The sequence below is a fragment of the Callospermophilus lateralis genome, chromosome 6, assembly GCF_048772815.1.
Source record: "Callospermophilus lateralis isolate mCalLat2 chromosome 6, mCalLat2.hap1, whole genome shotgun sequence".
Lineage (NCBI taxonomy): Eukaryota > Metazoa > Chordata > Mammalia > Rodentia > Sciuridae > Callospermophilus > Callospermophilus lateralis.
This window is the reverse complement of record NC_135310.1, coordinates 63346498-63367096: the sequence shown is the minus strand read 5'-3', so window position 1 is coordinate 63367096 and position 20599 is coordinate 63346498. Positions and strand designations below refer to the sequence as shown.

At 32.1% G+C, this 20599-nt stretch overlaps 1 protein-coding gene across 4 annotated transcripts in view; it reads right to left on the bottom strand.

Annotated features, from left to right (window-relative positions):
- Ascc3 (activating signal cointegrator 1 complex subunit 3) overlaps window positions 1–20599 on the bottom strand; it is a 363263-nt gene that overhangs the window by 271031 nt on the left and 71633 nt on the right. For all 4 annotated transcript variants that reach the window (XM_076858390.2, XM_076858389.2, XM_076858391.2 and 1 more), the window contains 4 exons: window positions 14721–14841; window positions 9830–10037; window positions 8988–9129; window positions 8275–8400 (listed from right to left, as the gene is read on the bottom strand). In XM_076858390.2, the coding sequence (XP_076714505.2) occupies window positions 8275–8400; window positions 8988–9129; window positions 9830–10037; window positions 14721–14841 (597 nt within the window). The remainder of the gene's footprint in view (window positions 1–8274; window positions 8401–8987; window positions 9130–9829; window positions 10038–14720; window positions 14842–20599) is intronic.

Here is a 20599-nt window from a genome sequence, read left to right as displayed (position 1 = left end):
GTAGTTATCCAAAGAAACTAAAATCATCATACTATATTGATACAACCACATCAATGTTAATAGCAGCACAGTTCACAACAGCAAAGTTATAGAACCAACAAAGGTACCTGTGAACAGATGAATGAATAAAGACAATATGGTATATATACACAACAAACTTTTACCCAGCCATAAAGAAGATTATGGCATTTACTGGTAAATGGATGGAAGTGGTGAACATCATTCTGAGTCAGAAATTCAATGATCAAATGTTTTCTCTCATATGTGGAAACTTTACCAAAAGAAGGAGAAAAAGGAGGAGTGGGGATCCCAGGAAAACTGAACGGAGATCAGTGTAGTTGAGAAAGGTGACAGAGAAGAAGGGAAGAAGGAAAAGGAAAAGAAAAGAACGGCAGAATAAAATTGACCCAAATATGCCATGTATATATGTGAATATACAACAATGAATTTCAGTTTTATGTGTACCTATAAAGATATATTGGGGCTGGTCTGTCAGCAGTAGAGCGCTCATCTAGCACACGTGAGGCCCTGGGTTTGATCTTCAGCACCACATAAAAATAAATAAAATAAAAGTATTGAGGAGTTCAACTACAAAATGAATATTTTAAAAAATATAAAGAAATGAACCTACCAAAAATGTGTAAAATATATGCTGATAAATAAATCATGAGAATATCAGAGATAACTAATTGATACATATATCCAGAGTCAAATAATGGTAAGAAAACCCATAAACAACAACACAATCATATCAAGTATTCCTGCTTATTTTAACACAACACATAAATATATTGCAAGACAGGGACTAAAGCCATTTAAAGGCAATTTAAAATTCCCATATTACAAGTTAATTTTCAGACTTCTGAATTTATTTAAGTTCTAAAATTATAAATCTGGGACAGCTCAATGTGCCTTTAATGCATTCTAATGTCCTGCTATAAAATCAACAAAGTATAGATTATAAAGAAAATTATTTTGTTTGAATGCTTCTACCGAGAAGCAGATGTTAATTATAAACTCTCTGCAGTGGAAGAGGTATTTTTCAAAGCAGCTGGTGCCCTTTTCCTAGTTAGTTGTTTGCTAGTGCTCCCAGTAGACTTTATAGCACTGTAATCCTGAAGAGGTTAAGGCATCAAAACAAAAAATATTATTATTTTGAAGAGAAAATATAAATTTTTAAGGTTATATGAGAATTTTCCATTTTTTCTCATGATTTCCATAGTAATACCTTAAACAATATTGTAATAAGTAAAATAATGCCTTCCTGACAGTGAACAAATTTTCATAAATAAAATTATTTTTGAAGATTCCACACAAAGAGCAACACACGACACAAAATTTCTTACTTTATACCAGGTCCACAAAAATTTTTCAACATGAAATTAGAAAGTAGCCAGACACAGTGGCACATGCTTGTAATCCCAGTGATTGGGAGGCTGAGACAGGAGGATTGCAAGTATGAGGCCATCCTCAGCAATTTAGCAAGGCCCAAAGCAATTTAGTGAGATCTTGTCTCAAAATAAAAAACATAAAGGGCTGGGGACATAGCTCAGTGATAAAGAACACCTAGAATCCCTAGTAACAAAAAGAAGAGAAATTAGGAACTCTCTTTTTCTGTATACCCCACAGCAGATGTGTTTAAAAAGAATAAGTTAATTGCCATAGTTTCTGATAAAACTCAATGCCCCCAAAATAAGCAGTCAAGAAACAGTTCCACAAGAAGTTTTCACTAAGCCTCCATAGCTTTCTATATAAAATTACCCTGAAGTTGAACTGCTGATTTAGTACTTGAAGCATTTCATAGTGTACTGTGGGTAAATACTCAACAAAAATGCTTTTTAATATCCCAACAATGCTATAAGTTCACAGAATGCAAGGATGCAACCTGTATTTTTTTTGTTTTTCTGTTTTTGTTGTATGTCATTTAACATATCTGCCAAGGTATATAAAGTCTTTCCCCAACCACATCTTTTAGTTGCTGGTAAAAAGTCCTCTAATATAATGAGAAAACAAAAAGGAAGTTAAAAGGAAAATTATGAATCATAATTTTGCAGGAAAACTGCAAAATTCCAAAAGCCAAGGGAAGATCTTAAAAGCTGCCAGTGAGAAAAATTTACCTTAAAACAAACGAGAAGACTGAAGACATCTCAAAATCAAAAAGGAAAAGAAGGTGACAATAGAATAATATCTTAAATGTGCTAAGAAAAAGCATGAACTTAGAATTATATTAAATATCTCAAGAATAATAGTTTAAAAAAGGATATTTAGATTAACAAAATTTAAAAGGCTTTTGACAACACCCACATTTTCACTATAGAAAATTTGGAGAAAGAAACTGATATACTATGAAAGCACTGATAGAATTTTAATTAAATAGTAAATCCAAATAACTTCACTATAAATTAATAACAACAACAATATATGGTGTAAAATCTAAAACAATATAGAACTAAAAATCTAAAAGAACATAGAACTAAAATAGATGACAATAGTATCAATGAAGCTAGGAAAATGATAAGGATTAAAAAGCTAGAAAATCCTTTTTTTTTTTTTTTGGTTGAAATATTTTAGATCTACTCAACACACAGAAGAGAAGGAAAACAAAAAGAACCAAGTTTCAAGGTATCAAATGTTTATTATTAAGAAAAAAAGGAAGCACATAACTCACACACATAGATGGGACATGTCCTATTTTACACCCCTAGTACATTAATTACTAAAAAGAATGTCTACAGATTCATAAGAAAAATGAAACTTTAATAAAGAAAAAGAAGTTCTCTATTCATTCTCTAAATTTCTAATGCCTCAAATCTAATTTTTAAAAATAATCCTACCAGAAATGTAATGACTTGGTTTTCTAAAGGAACTTGTTATCATACAGGCATTTGGTTTCCAAACTATTAATTTTCACTGCCTTTGAAACAACAGACTATTTTAGAACCTTCTTCTAGAGTGATTTATTCAAGACACCAGAAAAGCAATATTTTGCTATGATTCTAATCAATAAATCCATGGTACTAAAACTAAATATATATATATTTTCCCCCATTGTCATATAACTACTCAAAAATTTTGTGTTTTTTCTTCTGTAGATAATAATAGTATCCCCATTTGCTGTGGAAAATTCCTCCTTCACTCTTAGTGGCTCAAGGAAGCTAACAATAAGGATACATATAATTATCAGCAAGAACCCCACACTCCCACCAAAGGAAAAGGCATTGTTTCGGAAATAAACTGTGATCCTGTGTCAGGAAAATAAAACTTTAATCCCAAGAGATTTTTTTCTTTCTTTTTTTCCTGTTAGAACTTGTGGGAATACTCTTCTTTCTGGGATTGAAGTCTGAGAAAACAAATATGTTTGAGCTTCTGACATATACTTTTCCCTCACCTTATAGAGAAAGCAAATCTGGGAATCCGGAGATGAAAAGAATAAGAGAAAACAAAGAGACATGAGCAAGAGAAAGGTAAGAGGGAAGGAAAGAGAAACAATAAAGAAATAAAGAAAAATAGAGAAAGAATGAAAAAGAGACAATGATGGATCCAATGACATCATTAGATGTAGCCAAGATAGCCACACATGCAGCTTTACTCCTGGACAATTCAGTTAGAAATGCCAATAAACTGTCTTTGTTGTTGCTTTTACTTCTGTAACTACCAACTCAGTGAAACTGGACTAATCCAGAGACCCCATCTAATTCTTTTAATTAAATAATTTATTTATTTGTTCTAATTTGTTATACATGACAGCAGAATGCATTTCAATTCATTGTACACAAATGGAGCACAATTTTTCATTTCTTTGGTTGTACACAAAGTAGAGTCACACCACTTGTGTCTTCATGCATATGCCTAGGGTAATGATGCTCATCTCATTCCACCATCTTTCCTACCCCAATGCGCCTTCCCTAATTAGTTATACATGACAGTAAAATGCATTTTGACACATCATATATAAATTAAGTATAATTTCTCATTTTCCTGGTTGTATATGATGTAGAGTTACACAGGTCATGCAATCATATATGCACATAGGGTAATGATGTCTGATTCATTCTACTATCATTCCTACCCCTGCGCCCCATCTCCTCCCTTCACTACCCTCAGTCTAGTCCAAAATACCTCTATTCTCCACCCCCTCCATTGTGAATTAGCATCCACATATCAGAGAAAACATTTGGCCTTTGGTTCTTTGGGATTGGCTTACAGGCAATTCTGATGCATCATGAAAAATACTGATGTAAGACATAATTAGAATTTCATTCTGTTATAAAAACTTACTGTAGAAAATAGCTTAACATTGAATATGATAAGAAATTGTTTTAAAAATAACAAGACTTCAATGGAATATTGTGATTTAAAAACTGATGCAATGTGTCTACTGACATTAAAAAACATAATTAAATATACATGAATTGCATACAAACACATAAAATGATGCAATTCCATTTTTGTAAAAAAAATACATATACACAAATATATAAAAATACAATTTATGTTTATTATTCTGTGGATATTTTTGTATTGCCTTATGTTGCTCCTTTGGTGTTACTGTTTAGATATTAGGTGGCCCACTAAAGCTCATATGAGATAATTCAAGAAAGTTTAGAAATGTAATGACTGGGTTATAAGAGCTTTAACATGCTTAGTGCATAAATCCCTTGATAGAGATTTACTGAATGGTAATTGTAGGCAGGTAGAGGAAGTCAGTCACTGAGGGCATGACTTTGGAGTTTATATTGACCCTGGGGAAGAAAGTTGGCTCTCTGCTTCCAAATTCCACATCCTGAGCTGCTTTCCTCCACCACACTCATCTGCCATGATTTACTGCCTCACCTCAACTCAGAGCCATGGAGTTGGCTATATATGGACAGAGACTTCTGAAATCATGAACCCCAAAATAAACATTTCCTCCTCTCATTGTTCTTGTGAAATCTTTAGGTCACAGCAATAAAAAAGTGAATAAAAAAAGAAATTGGTTCTGAGAAGTAGGGTCCTTGTGACTAATGTGACCAAATGGTTCTGTTATGGTGTGAACTGATAAATACAATCAATAAGAATGTAAGTTATAGGTTACAGATTAGTAAAAAATATAGATTATAGATATAAGATTTTGATAAGTGAGATAAGACAATTATAAAGCAAGAACTTTCATAAGCAGGTCTAAGACTCCATTTTGGTGTCTTCTATAAAAAACTGTTACAAGAGCTGTTTCTGAGAAACTGAAATGAAAGCTGTTTTCTTATTTTTAAAAGTGTTTTTCTGTACTTTGTACCTCTTAAATTGTACCCTACTCAGGATGCAGCAGTGGTCGAGGTGAGCTACATCCTGGGTTTGAATGCCCTTGTGGGTCTGCATGACTTAAGTAGATTCTCGCCCCACTGACCCCCACCCATATTCAGGATGTGACTGTCTTAACACCTGCTTGAACCCAGGGCTGTGGTCAATTGAACTGCAAAGCTAATGCTCTTTTTGGCTTCTGTTTATCACTTGCTTGCTGACTGGAAAATTCCAGTCCTGCATAGAGCCCACAGGTCCCACTTATTAATGTTTTAATTTCAATGATTGGCTAGCTTACATGACAATAAGCAAGTCATTGAGTTGTGGTTTTTGTGCTTATATTCTCTTTGGATAGACAAGGAAGCTGCTGTCCTCCTACAGAGCTTGAGTCTCTGCGGTCGGTGACAGTCGCTGGCCAGGTAAATAAAACTCTCTTTTGATTTGAATTCGGACTTAGAGTGCTTTCTGAGGTATCTCCCCATAACAGTTCAGAAGTTTTTGGAGCTTTTTAGAATTTGTGGAAGCAACTTTAAAAAGTTTAGAGATGCAAGCTGGAAAAGTTTGAGAATGTTATCAACAGCTTAATGGGTGTTTCTGTGTGAGCTCAGAAGACTAGAATGCCAATAGGAGTATGAACAGTCAAGACAGGGTTCATGAGGTTTACAAGCAGAAGGACTTTATTGGAAATTAGACTAGAGACCATTCATATTCTGTTCTGGCTATAAAGTTGTGTACATTTTGCCAGTGTCCTGAGACTTTTTGTAAGGTTGAATTTAAAGGTGACGGACTTTTTAATCTGGTGGAAGAAATCTGTAGGCAGCACAGCATTCAGGTCGTGGCGTGGATATTGCTGGCAGCTAGCCAAATTTATTGTGATAATTAGGATCAGAAAGTGAAACAGAAAGATTTAAAAAACTTAGTTTGGACAGAAAACTGTAAGTAAAATTGGGGCAAAGGAAGGTATGGCTACAGATATTATAGCTATCATAGAAACACTAAATACTTAACCAAGAAACAACAGTAAAGAAGCCTTTTTTAAAATAACTTTATTTATTTTTATGTAATTTTGAGGATGGAACCCAGTGCCTCACATGTGCTAGGCAAGTACTCTACCACTGAGCTGTAACAACCCCAGCCCAAGTAAAGAAGTCTTGATGAAATCTCAGGAATTGGCAAGACCATACCTATCTCAGGCTTAATGGTGTAAAAGTAAAAATTCCCTTGAGAAGAGACCAGTGGGTCACCCTGCTTGTACAGAGTAGCCTAGGAAATTGTTTTACTACACTCAGCCAACTAGGCAGGCACTCAAAGCCTGTTGAAGCCATGGTCCTAGAAGGCTTAGCTACTGATCAAGATGGCAGCAGACACTGGCATCAACCATGTGGTACTGGTTCTGGAGCAATGCAGGATGATGGAGATATGTAGTCATGGAAGCTTCCACCAAGATTCCAAAGGAGGCCAGGTAAAGTGCCCCAGGATTGGAGTTCCTGGGGCCTTCCCCCAAGGGGGCGATACAAGGACAAGTGAGAAGGAAGCTGAAGCTGCAGTAGAAACCCTTGAGCTTAAAAATTGCCATAACTATGGAATATCTGCCAAGGAAAGCTACAAGAATTGAGCCCACACAAGCCAAGAGAGAGGCCAGTAACCAGTAAAGCCATAAAGGCATAATTAGGCAAGCCCACCAGGATGACATGTACTAAAGATGCTGGATAAGGAGCTACAGGACTTGTTTGCACAGGTAGATTTCAGTCTTCCTTTGGTCCCATCCCTTCTTTTTATGTCCCTATTTCTCCTTTTTGGAATGGAAATGTTTACTATGTTCCTTTATATATTTGATACATGTAACTTGCTTTTGAATTTTACAGGGCCTCATGCTGAAAGTGTACTACAAGTTTCAAATGAGACTGTGGACTTTTGGGCAATGCTAAAATTGCTGACTATAGGGGTTCTTGAAAATGGACAAAATGTATTTTTGCATTGCGAAATGGGAATGAGTTTTTGTGGGCTCACACGGAATGTTATGGTTTAGATATTTGGTATCCCCCAAAAGCTCTCTGCTTCCCAGTTACAAGTCCTGAGCTGCTTTCCTCGATACCCTTCTGCCATGACATAGAGCCCACAGCAATGGAGTCAGCCATTTATGGACTGAGATCTCTTAAACTGTGAGCTCCGAGATAAACTTTTGTTCTTCTAAAATTGTTGTTGTCAGATCTTTTGGTTGCTGCAGTGCAAAGACTGACTAAAACATCTTGCTCACCTGCATTATTTTTATTTCTGAAAGACTATGTATTGTTATACATTTTTTTAAAAAACCCAAGCTTCATTTTGATGATAAAAAAACTCCAAATAATATGTACACTTTAAACTAAATGACATTTTATTTTGAGAAAGAGTAAGTATGGCAAAACTTTAATATGAATCTAAGTAAAGGATATATGAATACTAATTCTCAAACAATATTTTCATTAGTTTGAATTTACCAAAAATTAAAAAGTTGTGGAGAAATAAGATAAACAAAGTACTTTAGAATTTGGCCCATCTCCCAGAAAAAGCATTTTATTTTATATTAGGGTGACCATTTGATAAATAAATAAATACATAAACCCTTTAAAATATTTTACTTGTCAATTTACATAGGTTAAACCAAAAAAATTACCTGAAATAATAAAAATAAACATGAAAACATAGACAGATGGATTGATAGATGTAAATATATAATTTTGAATTTTATTTAACATTATTTTTTAAATAAAATAAATTATATTTTAAATAGAATTAAATATATATATATATATATATATATATATTCACAAACAAATGGATATATACATGGTTTTGAAAAATTTAAACTTCCCTGGTGTTCTTTAGTAATCAACCATTTATGTCTCTGTATTATATTAGAAAGCTACTTTTAAAAATAATTTTTTTCCAATATAAGTTCATTTATAGTACATAGCAAGCCTCAAAAATATCAACTCTATAAAAGGTTTATCTCACCTCATCTAAGTCTTGGATATAAACTGGCTTCTCCTCTAAGCCAATTGGCATTGGTTCACTATAGGGAATCCTTACTTCTTCATAAAGCTTGTTATTCTCTCTTTGGATTCCTTCTGGTAAAATCATCTATAAATATCAAAATAACAATTCAGAATTAAAAAAAAAATAAAAGAACTTCTCTGGTAAAGATTTTTTAATGAGAGAAATACAGAATGCTATTGGTTTTAAGACATAGTACTGGCAAATAAATTTAGCTAATTTAAAGAAAAACAAACCTAAATGAAAAATAAATAAATAAAAACCACACTCCATTCTTATGTCAAGTATCTTATATGACATACAGGCCACAGTACATTGACGAATCTTAAAGTATACATTAACTACATTGAAGACAAATGTACTCATACAAGTAGGATAACATACAATATATGGTATAAAGCTTAGTTAAGCAATGATATAACTGATAATACTCAAAATTATAAATTTCAACAATAATGAAAGAGAAATGAAGAAATATTGTCTGAATACTTACTATATGTCAGAACTTTATACAGATTGTAATATCTCATATACCCTATTATTTTAAATATTTTAAAATATTTTAGCATAAACTAATCAACTTGCACTGTATTCACAAAGGAAACAGGGAAAGCTATGTGTTATTGCCTCAGAACAGACATATTTCCAAGAGTTGTTATAAACCAATGACATACCTTTGCACCAGCAATGAATGCTGATGTTTTCCTGGCTTCAGCCTGGGAATCATAAACATGGGGATAATGAATTTTTTCAATGTCCATGTCTCTCTGCCTGCTGAGAATTGGAACACTTCTAGCATTCAGAAGTGCCTGCTCTCTGAAAATACAAAAAATGGCAGACCAAATTTGACATTTTTATTTTGAAAAGGAAAGCAAGGTCATTATAATAATTACTTTTGGTGGCATTCCATTATAAAGAAAGAAATCAAACTACAAAAACAAAGATATTAGCAACTCAAAAATTTGGGTGGTAACCAAATAGGATTCAGCACATTTTGTATTTACTACTTTTAAATACCATTTAGTAAATCTGACTTATTGTTCATTCTTTATAGTTTTGCATTTTCACAATTCGAAGATATTTTCAAGGTAAAAATTCCTTTTTGGAAAAGTTACAATAATTGAAGCATCAAGTGTAATAATGACTTCATTTCATTTTCCTCATTTCTACTTCTAGAGAACAATACACACAAATAAAAGTATAATTAAGTTGGGAAGAAAACAAAACCCTCAAAATAAATATAAATAAGTTTTCTATAACTTCATTGATTGAAATATGTGTAGCAACTAAAAATAGCTTACCTCTGTAATCTAAATCTCTCATGGATGTGAATGCAACCAATAATATTCTAATTAGCATATGACTGTTTTTTCCCCAGAAAATTTTTATTCAATGAAACTTGTTGTTACAAGAAAATGGGACTAAAAGAATCTGCCAAATTGCTAAAATCACACTAGAAAAACACGTAAAAGAATCGATTATAAACATGTGTTTTTCAGATTCTTGCTTTGATTACCTGTGTATCCGCAATTCCTTTGGATCAAAGCCCATAAGTCCTTCTCCAGAAACTTCTCCATCTTCTCCAGTCTTTTTTTCTCGTCTGGCAATTCGTTTTTCTTCACGTCGATATTGTTTCATTAACTGCTTTTCTTGTTCGGACTGAATAGTGACTTGACAACCATAATTAGGTTTGGTATTCTCTCCTAGAACTTTTTTGCAATTGTCTACAAGGCAAATTTTCAAAATATAATGGACTACACATCCCTGAGATCATTTAACCATTATGAAAACTATTTAATTTCTCCCTAAAAGAACATGTAATAGCATAATGCTCTTATCATTCACATTGGAAAGTGGGCATATTCAATTACATAATTTAGGAACAGGTTTCTTTTTAAAAATCACAATATTTAATACTAGCTAATGGCTTAAGAAAATTCAGTAAGATTTACTTACTATAGATTCAATAGTTTAATGTTACTAATAGTTTAAATTCTTACATATAAAATCAGGAACCTGTCAGCAGTACAGCGCTGGCCTAGCATATATGAGGCGGTGAGTTCAATCCTCAGCACCATATAAAAAAATAAATAAAATAAAGGTATTGTGTCCAACTACAACTAAAAAAAATTTTTAAAAATCAGGAGCCTGAAATCCAATTTTGTAAATTTGAAATAACTTGTTTATATTAATTTAAAAAATAATTATTAATACTAATTAGCACTGTTAGATAATACTAAAATAAAATTATATATCAAACAATTTTCCTATGTAATACACTTTATTCTGTTAACTTGTATATATGTAACTATTCATACTGAAATAAACATAAGCGCAGAACATACTTCACAAAACAAATAGAGCAAAAGCAAGGTCTACCTTTTCATGGAAATAAAGGCCTTTAAAAAAAGGGAAGAAGGTCAGAGTCACTAAGGGGTACCAGGTCAATCAAAACTCAATGACTTCTACAAAGTATAAATTAAATCTGTGGTTTGGTCAACTCAATATTCAGAACAAATTTTCTTCCAATAGGAACCAAGTTCATAAGCTTATTTTACTGAGGATACTACATCCTAGGCACTATTGCTAAGCTAGGAAGACAATACAAAACTTGGCTAATACTCTGCCAAGCACAGCCCAGGTTACTTTATCAAATTCGAAGCTGCAATTCTGAAAAAGGAAGGAATTAAACACAGTACCAAGATAGGAAAATTTGTTTTCTAATTCATTCTAAGTCAAATATTCAAATATTACAGCCTCCTTACAGAATTTTTTTTATTAGGTGCTCAAGACAATACAATGATCTTGACATATCATATATTTGATTCAAATAGGGTATGAATTCTCATTTTTCCACAGATTGCAGGATCACATTGGTTATACAGCCATGTATATACATACAACAATACTAGTGTCTGTTGTATTCTGCTGCCCTCCCTATCCCCCCTCCCCTCCCTTCCCCTCCCATCATCTCTCTCTACCCAATCTACTGTGACACTTTTCATCCCTTTTTTCCCTTCCCGCTCACACCATCGTATATGTATTTTGTGTAATGAATTTTAATGAGTCATTTATCTCTCAATCACATGAAATAACCCCCTCTATAGTTCCCTAAAAAGGAAACTATGTCTCAAAATTACAAAATGAAGCATAAGCCCATGTATATTAGGATTAAAACTTAAAATTCTGAAAAACTATTTTCATTTTTAAGTCTTACATTTATTTTATTTAAGTCTTATATTTATTTTATTTCTTATTTCTAAGGAAGTCTTATGCACTTAATAAATTTATGATTAAATTTCAGTGTCAGAAAAAGAATGAGGTATTCTGACAGTTTTTACATGTACTCTTAACTAAAAGAAAAGTGAAATTGAATGCAAAGCCACTCAATCAACAATACATATGTTAAGCAGAATGTATAAAATTTGAGTAATGCCATTTATTTATCAGAAACCAGAGTTAAACATTTTAAAGTGTGAAACCCCTTTGGATGACATACTAAATTCTATATACTGGTGTCATTAACATTTTAAGCAAATGTGACAGTAATTAAATACTACTATATATACTTAAAATCATCCAAATAAGAAAATTAAAATTATAAGAAAATACAATGCCTCATTAAAAGATTTATAAGGCTTCAATCAAAATATACTAGCTTCCTATAAGACTAAACATAATAAAAATTTAAAAAGTAAAGCAGCAAAAGCTTAAATGTATGGCTTTTCTTGTTTGGTTAGGCCAACTGTCGCAAAGGACAAGCAGAAATGAAACAACCTTAACGGAAATACTAACAAAAAATTTTACTGAAGAACTACATAGATGATTATATCCTTTTAAAATGTAAATATAACAGAAAAATCCTGTATAACTACTCGAAATATTGTCACTTGATATTATGAACTAAGTTTTGATTTCATAATACACTCTCTATACCAACTCTGAAGACAGAATTTAATACACAAACTACCTTTAACTTAGAGATCAACTTCTCATTCACTCATGTCACTTCTCATTCACCTTACACTTACTGACTGTAAGAACAGAGCAGAGTAAGGTAGATGTCTGCATGAAAAAACTCAAATAAAATGAGCCTGAAATCTAGAAAATGCTAGATTAAAAAAAAAAAAAGGTCATTGCTCTGTAAGACAATGGTTTTGGAGAATACAAAAAAGAATATGGTTAATAATGGGCTCATTAAGGTACCTTAATAAAGAAAAAGTACAATTTGGTAGTTATGAGAGAATTTTGAAGGATCCCTAAATGCAAAACATCAAAATATAGACACAAATGGGAACACTGGTAAAGTAACAAGCGTATAAAGATTCTTCCTTTTCCTTCAACAAAAATATAAGGAAAAGAATTTTAATGCAAATACAACATAAACCTACCAAAGTAAATTTTTTAAAAATACGCTAGCTTTCAAGTTCTATATTATAGTCCTTAAAAAAAAAACACTATTTATTCATTTAAATGCCTCAAATTTTCTAGTGCATACTCATCATTCTTAAATAGTTGCAATATTTAATAATGATCTACTATGGAATATGAGAGTAAAATCTATTTGAGAAAAGTAAAAAATCATTTCAGGACTCAAATATATTTGAATTTAGTACTTATTTTCCATTATAAAACTGTGTTGCTTCTAATAAGTTATATTAATAGAATAAAATTTGTGAAATAAACAATGAAAATAGACAAAACTCCTAACTCATCATGTAAAGCTTCCAAAAAAATAAATGTAACATTGGATTCATCTTTAACTTTCTATTAATAAATCAGTGCTAATATACTAATAAAGCTGGAACCAAAGATTAATGGATTTATGTTTATGAATCTGGATAACAAGTCCTATTTTAAATGTAATCATAACACATCAAATCAAATAAATTAATTTTTTTTAAAAAAAAGAGTTAGAATCAGTAAATCTCTCTATAATAACATTTAGGAGAATGACAAAAGAAATACCAAATTCTCAGAATTTACATCTTCACAGGAGTTGATATTTAACTCTGTCCCTTTCTTCTGGCAAACACCAATTTTAAAAGTTCCTAAACCCTGATGGGTTACTGCATGGAGTCTGATTATGCACTTTCCTATACCCAGAGCCTTCTTGGAGCAAGGAAGTTTAGAACTATTCAAATAACTTGAACCAAGACACTTGCAGAAAGATAAAGTTGCTCAAATCCAATCTTGGAAATTCTAACAATCTCAAAGCTCCAGGCTTCTGAAAACATTCATCAGTATTAAAGGAAATTCACAAAATATTTTGGATTTAAAGGCTATTTAGATGAAATCTATTTATAGTTTCCTACAGTGGCATAAACATAAAAAAAAATCAAATAACTTATATAGAAGAAAAGCCAACATAGACAGATGTTCAAGGTATCTAATTTCTTGTGTTCATTCACTTTTTTTAATCTCAAACTATCCATAAGGTTAGCAAAGTACATTGGGGTAAGGGTTAAAAAAATCTAATTTTCCTGCTTATCATTTAAAACCTGAGTCTGGCATCATTGTGTCATATGTTAGGTATTTTTTAAAAAATAATTTTGGCTTCCTGTTTTTTATTTTACTGGGTTTTTAAAATACATGTAATACATGACACTATCGGTATGCAATTTTCTGAGTGTGATAACTGCAGTGCAGTTAAGTAGAAGCTGTCGTTGTTCTTAGATATATTCTGAAGACTATTTATTTATTTACTTATTCATTCATTCATTCATTCATTCATTCATACATACATACATGGGCACTTTACCACAAAGCTACATATCCACCCTTTTATAACCTTTTTTTTGAGACAGGGTCTTCCCAAGTTGCTGCTGCTAGACTCAAGCCTGAGATTCTCCTGTCTCAGTCTCTCAGTCTCCCTAGTCACTGGAATTACAGGTGTGTCTTATCATGCCCAGATGCTAAATATTTTGGAGATGAAGTATCATGATGTCTGAAACTTCCTATCATTGTTCAGCAATGTATGTGTATCTTTAGAAAAAGGGCCAGGTGAAACAAACTGTTAATGACTAGTGAAAATACATGAAGGTTATGTAAGTGTGTATTATTCTTATACCTTTACTATGGATTTGAAAGTTTTGGAAACAAAAACTTGGGGAGAAATTATAACACTGGGTCCATAGTTAATACAACATGTGTCTGCTTTAAAAATTATCTATTGTAAGTACTTCTACCTCTTACAAAACAATGTCATGCCCAAACACTGCAATATGTTCCTATTTAGAACATTTACACTTGTTTAATAATCTACCATACCTAAAAATCTAGATTAGAGAATGATATCAGTAAATTATAAAAATGTCCAAAGGATAAAAAAAGTAATTATATTTTTAAAATTGGTTAACCAATGAATCTTTCTTTTAAATTAGTATTACCACTACATACTCTCTTACCTTGAAGAGCTTGAATCTTATGATCATTTGAAGAATTAAGAAATCGATCCACAATTGTAATTCTGTTTTGGAGAAGTTTCTCAATAAGATCAAGTCCTTCAGGTCCAAGCAATTCAAATAACTTATACAAAAAGAAAAATAAAATACCTGTTACCTAAATTAACTTGTTCATGTTATTAACACTCTACTAAACAGAGGCAGTCAAATTAATATAACATAAAAGTACCCTCAAAATTTAGAAAATGTAAAAAAATTTACATTTTCATATTGTTAAGGGGTTATATGCAATTATACAGTTAAAAATTATCATTTAATGTTTAAAAATAATTATGATTTGAAGCCATAACTCTAAGTCACAGAATAACAAATTTTAGTGCTTGGCTTTTCTTTGGCATAAAGAAATAAAACTCTAAAATTAACTTAAATTGCTTTTTATCATATAATTCTGGTTTTCCCAAGTACAGCTGAGTGCTAGTGTTTTTATATCTTTCTATATTTTAGAGTCAAAGAACTATAAGAGTGTTTTAGAGAATTGTGACTATTAGCCAACATTTGACATGTATTTTAAACATTTAATAGATCTGATATCTCAAACACAGTGCACAAATGCTTTATGTAATTTTATATAAATTTCCCATGCATATCTTAGTCTATTAGGCAGTTGCTGCCAAAAAACTAAGCTGATTTCAAAGTCATAGAATCAGTGTAAGAGGTCAGAGATTTTGAATTATATAACCATATTATATAACTGCTCTACAAATGCTTTAGATTTCTTCAAGTATGATCTTGGAATATATATTACTTCTTCCTTTTCACAATGGTATACTTTAATTTTGCATGTGACTATGCTATATTAACCAAATTCTGCTATCAAAAAAACAACACAAAATCATAAGATAAAAATTCATGCTGTGTATATATGAGATATTAAACAATGAATTATGTGTACAAAAGGAAAAATAAAACAATAGAAGAAACAAAATGAATTAAGGATGCACTTATCTAGCAATTCTAAATATACCAGTAGCATTTATTGAGCATTTATGCCATTTATTGAACATTTATTGTAGGAGAGATATTATGATCATCACTTGCTAATTCTATGTAACAAATGCTCTGAACAACTTTTCAAATTAAATACTGTTATTACTTTTGATCTTAGGAAAATTAATCGTTAGAAAGTTTATGTAAATTGCTTAATGTTACACAGCTAATAACATAGTTTTGAAATGATACATATATGAATCCAGTCATAAAGAATTTCCATTATACTATGGTAACACCTTTGACTGTTTTCTAGAAAACTGTTGTAATACATAAATTGATATATTGTCCACAAAAGATACACTAGGAAATATAAAGATAAGAAATGAGGCTAATAAATTTTTAAAATTTCTAAAAGAATATTTTGGTTGAGTTCATCCCCAAAACAAAACAAAATAGACAAAAGAAAAATAAAGTTCACTGGACTGGACAAAAGAGAATGAAGGGAAGGTGGGGATGGGAGTAGAAAAGACAACAGAATAAATCAGACATCTTTCCGACCCTTATATATGAATACATAACCAACGTAACTCCACATCATATACAACCACAATCATGAGATCATAATTGGAACAAGGTATACTTATTCTATGTACATATAATTATATGAAAATACACCCTACTATCATGTATATCTAGAAAGAACAAGAAAAACATAAGAAATATGAAAGCAAAAATAAAACTTGTGACATCATCCTACACACCCAAATACAATGGTGGTATATGATAGTAAGGTATTAAGACAAAGACAAAGCCAATCATAAAAGAAAACCTAATATTCTCTCTTGCCCTTTCTCATCAGACTCCTTCAAAGAATAACTCATCCACAAAACACAGAATTTGGAATCCAAGGAGTGAGTCTCTGAGACTCTTCAGGGGTCCATAAAGTCAACACTATTTTTGTAACAATATTTGGATGCTATGTACCTTTTTCACTGTTGATATTTGCACTGATGCTGCAAAATCAATGGGGGAAAGGTTTGCACAAATAAAGCCAGTGGTATCAAACTGTCATGTAAGCACAGTTATAAACACAAGAGCCAATTTCACTCAAGAATACCATTAAGTAAAGTAATAACTACTAATTTATTAAATCTCAGAAAAGCACATATCTTTTTAAATAATCTGCTGAACAAAACACTGACAAATGAAGTATGTATAAAATCACTTTTGCCACACAACAGTATTCAATGAAATATATGAAAGATAAGTGCTAGTCAGATCATTTCATGTAACACCATTTTGACATGAGAGAATGAATGAAGTCTTCTCTAGTCTGGTTATTCAGACTAACATATTTGACAGTTTCTTAAAAATCAAAGAAGTGACCCTGCTATACCAAGGAAAAGAACTGGAAATACATGCTGCCAGTGATAAAATTCAAGCTTTCAAGAGAAAAATCAAAATTTTGGAAAACTTGTATTCACCAATGAAAACCTGATCAGTTCCCAAAATTTAAAGATTTCTCTGATGAGATCAGTGGTGATAGCAATGAATTAGTACTATTTGTAATATTACATAATGAAAGTGTCTACATTAGGAAGACAGGTATAATTCACTGAATCAATTATTTTTCATAATATCACATATGATGCCAGTAAAATGAGAAAACATACAGATTTTAGTGAAACAATTCATAAAAATTTCATTGTTGTACTTTCATATTTTCACCATAATTGACCCGTAAGAAACTACCATTTGTCAAGTTTTAATATATCAAGAAAGAATACAAATAACTATTTTAAAAGGCTTTTAAGATACCATTCCTTTTTATGGTTGGAATTTGGTTCACTGGCAGAAAGCTTGTCTAGCATGCATAAGACTCTGAGTTCAATCACTAACACTGCCCAAAAAAAAAAAAAAAAAAAAAGTAAGATATTATTCCCTTTACTAACTACATGTCTGTGTGAGGCTGGGTTTCCTTTGTACACTTCAGCCAAAATGAAAGCAGAACCAGATATGAGATTCTAGCTATTTTTTATTAAATCATACATTAGAGAGAATGCAAAATAACACTACTTTTCTTTCTAAGTTTTCTAGTATGGAAAAATATAGTTAACTTTCATCCAACTACGCTAACTCTTAATAGGCTTAATATTTGTGAAAGTCAAAGCACATATATTTTTAAATTTTACTCAGTTTTAATTTCTAGTACATTCAAGACATAAACATTAGCAAAATCTCTTTGGAGTCCTCAATAACTTTTAATAGCATTAAGATATACTGATATCATAAAGTTCAATAACTGATGGCCAAGTCTACCACAAAACACATCTAAATGGTCTTCTCCTTATTTTATACCTATGTTTCTATAGCTTTTTTATACCATGCACATGTGGAAGATCTTAATATTTATAAGGCACATTGAAGTAAATGGACAAGTCTGCTGTGACCAAAAAGAGATTACTTGAGGATTCAAGCAGTCCTTGGCCTCAGACAACTGTCCTTCAGTCACATAGTAGAATATTCTCTTCCATTTTTAATCTTTCAATGAATCATTTTTTATAAAGGCAATCATCAGAAGTACTAGTTTTGCTTAAGTAAACTAGAATAGTATTCCAGCCTACCTGTACCCAATTCAAAATCATGTGCCCTGACACACCAGTAGGAAACCTCTACTATATCCACACCCAAATCTGTTCATATTGTATACCATGGTTGAAAATCTTTAATACTATTACAGTGCTTATAAGATAAAATCCAAGCTTCTCAGCACCCTCACAGCTTGTCATTCAATATCTGGCCCCAATGGATCTGTCACTCATCATCACATCCTGGCTTTCCCCAACTGACAAATCCTTACCATCCCATAACACCAACCATCTGTTGCTCCAAGACTAAAACACGCTCGTTCACATCTCCATGTGTCTGTACATATTGTTTCTGCTAGATGGAATCATCTTTCTACTCTCCCCAGCCTGATAACTTTTACTTCTAATCTTCAAAACAGCTCAAATAATAACTCTGTGAGGCAGGAAAAGAAGCTTCCTCATAACTTTGTGTCCTCCTTCAAAGAATCTTGCTCCTTTGTTTCTCCAAGACTTACAACACAAACACAAATGCTAAGATATATTAAAGACATGCTTTATTCATAATAGAATATTTTCTCCCATTTTTAATTCTTCAATGAATCATTTTTTATAAAGGTAATCACCAGAAGTACTAGTTTTACTTAAATAAACTCTTTGTAAATAAAAGTCAAAACTGTCTCTAAATGCAATCTAAAATACAGAAAGAATCTCAAATAGGTTGTTTTCAAAGATGAAAAGTAATTTTTGCCACGTATTTCCCAACACAGGGTGAAGATTAAGTTTTTGTTGTTGTGTTGTTGGTGTTTAATCTCCTTCAAATATCAGTAGCAAACACCTTAATGACCCTTCTCCTATTATGTTGAAAATGGTTAACATATAAACACGTATAAGTAATATATCTAAAACCACATTAATAGAATATCTAGAAGAATGAAGAAATAATAAATAGAAGTATAACACTGTGGAAAACTAAAGATAGGCCAATATTCTAGACAAAAATAATAAACTTAGGATCCATGTTTGATCCTCCTTTCTTAACATCCTTCAAGCATCCTTCAAAATGCTGAAGATATGTTAAATACTTAAATCGTAACGGATTTATAAATTCACAGCAATCATCATAAACTTCTAGGAAATAAGTTAGTAAAAAACAAAATCATATTCATTTAGAAAATCTCTAGTTATAGTAAAATACATACTAAGAATATATTTTAAAAATAAAATAACGATGCCTTGAAAATTTCCACATATACATGATATTTCCATATATCCATGAGTATTAAGCACTCATCTTAGTATAAGCTATTCATCAATACCATAAGGAAATGTCCATCTTGATCATGATCAACACTGCAAGATAGGTATTAATAAGGTTTCATTTATAAAAGATATTCTATGCTTCAAATAGTATCTGTTAAATTTTCACTTGAAAAATACATGGAAATTTTCAACTTCCTAATGGCTTAACAACAAAAACAAGTTTCTAAATCATCACATCTTAGGGTCACCAACAATTTTCTTAAAAATCGAGTGGGTTTTTTTCCCCCCTAAGTACTGATTACAAAACTATACATAACTTTTGACGCTAAATCTCCTTGATCACAATTCTTTCTCCTTTATCAACTTTTCTTGCTTCAAATTTCCTGATCTCCTCCATGGCTCCAGGCATAGTCTTTCATTCAATTTCCCCACTTTCAAAAAGAATTCATCCAACTTCAATATGCAAGGACACCCATGAGAACCACAAAGTCTGTGCACTACACAACTCAGGACAATGAATACACAATCTCCCATGTGGCACCTATATTAGTTGGCATGGTGTTACTTGACATACCTGAGGAAATTAACTTACACAGAGAAAAGAGTTTATTATGGCTCACAGTTCTGGATGTTCCAGTCCATCATGAGGCATCACTTTGGGCCTCTGGTGAGAGCAGCACATCATGACAGCGGCATGGGGCAGAGCAAATCACTTGCATCATAAGCCAGGAAGCAGAGGGAGAGAGAAACGGAAGCAGAAGGAGAGAGGAAGGGGCCATCATAAGCCAGGAAGCAGAGGGAGAGATGATGGAGTGGGGCCCCACAACCACCTTTAGGGGCACTCCCCCAATGATGTAAGGACCTCCCACAAGGCCCCGCCTCTTAAAGCTCTGCAGCACCTCCCAATAACACCACCCTGGGGATCAAGCGGTTAACATACAGACCTCCAGGGACACTACCCATATTCAATTTATATATTCTGTCTTTGGTAATGAACATAGAGGTTCCAGGGTGAATGACATTCGTGGAAATAAACCACCCAGA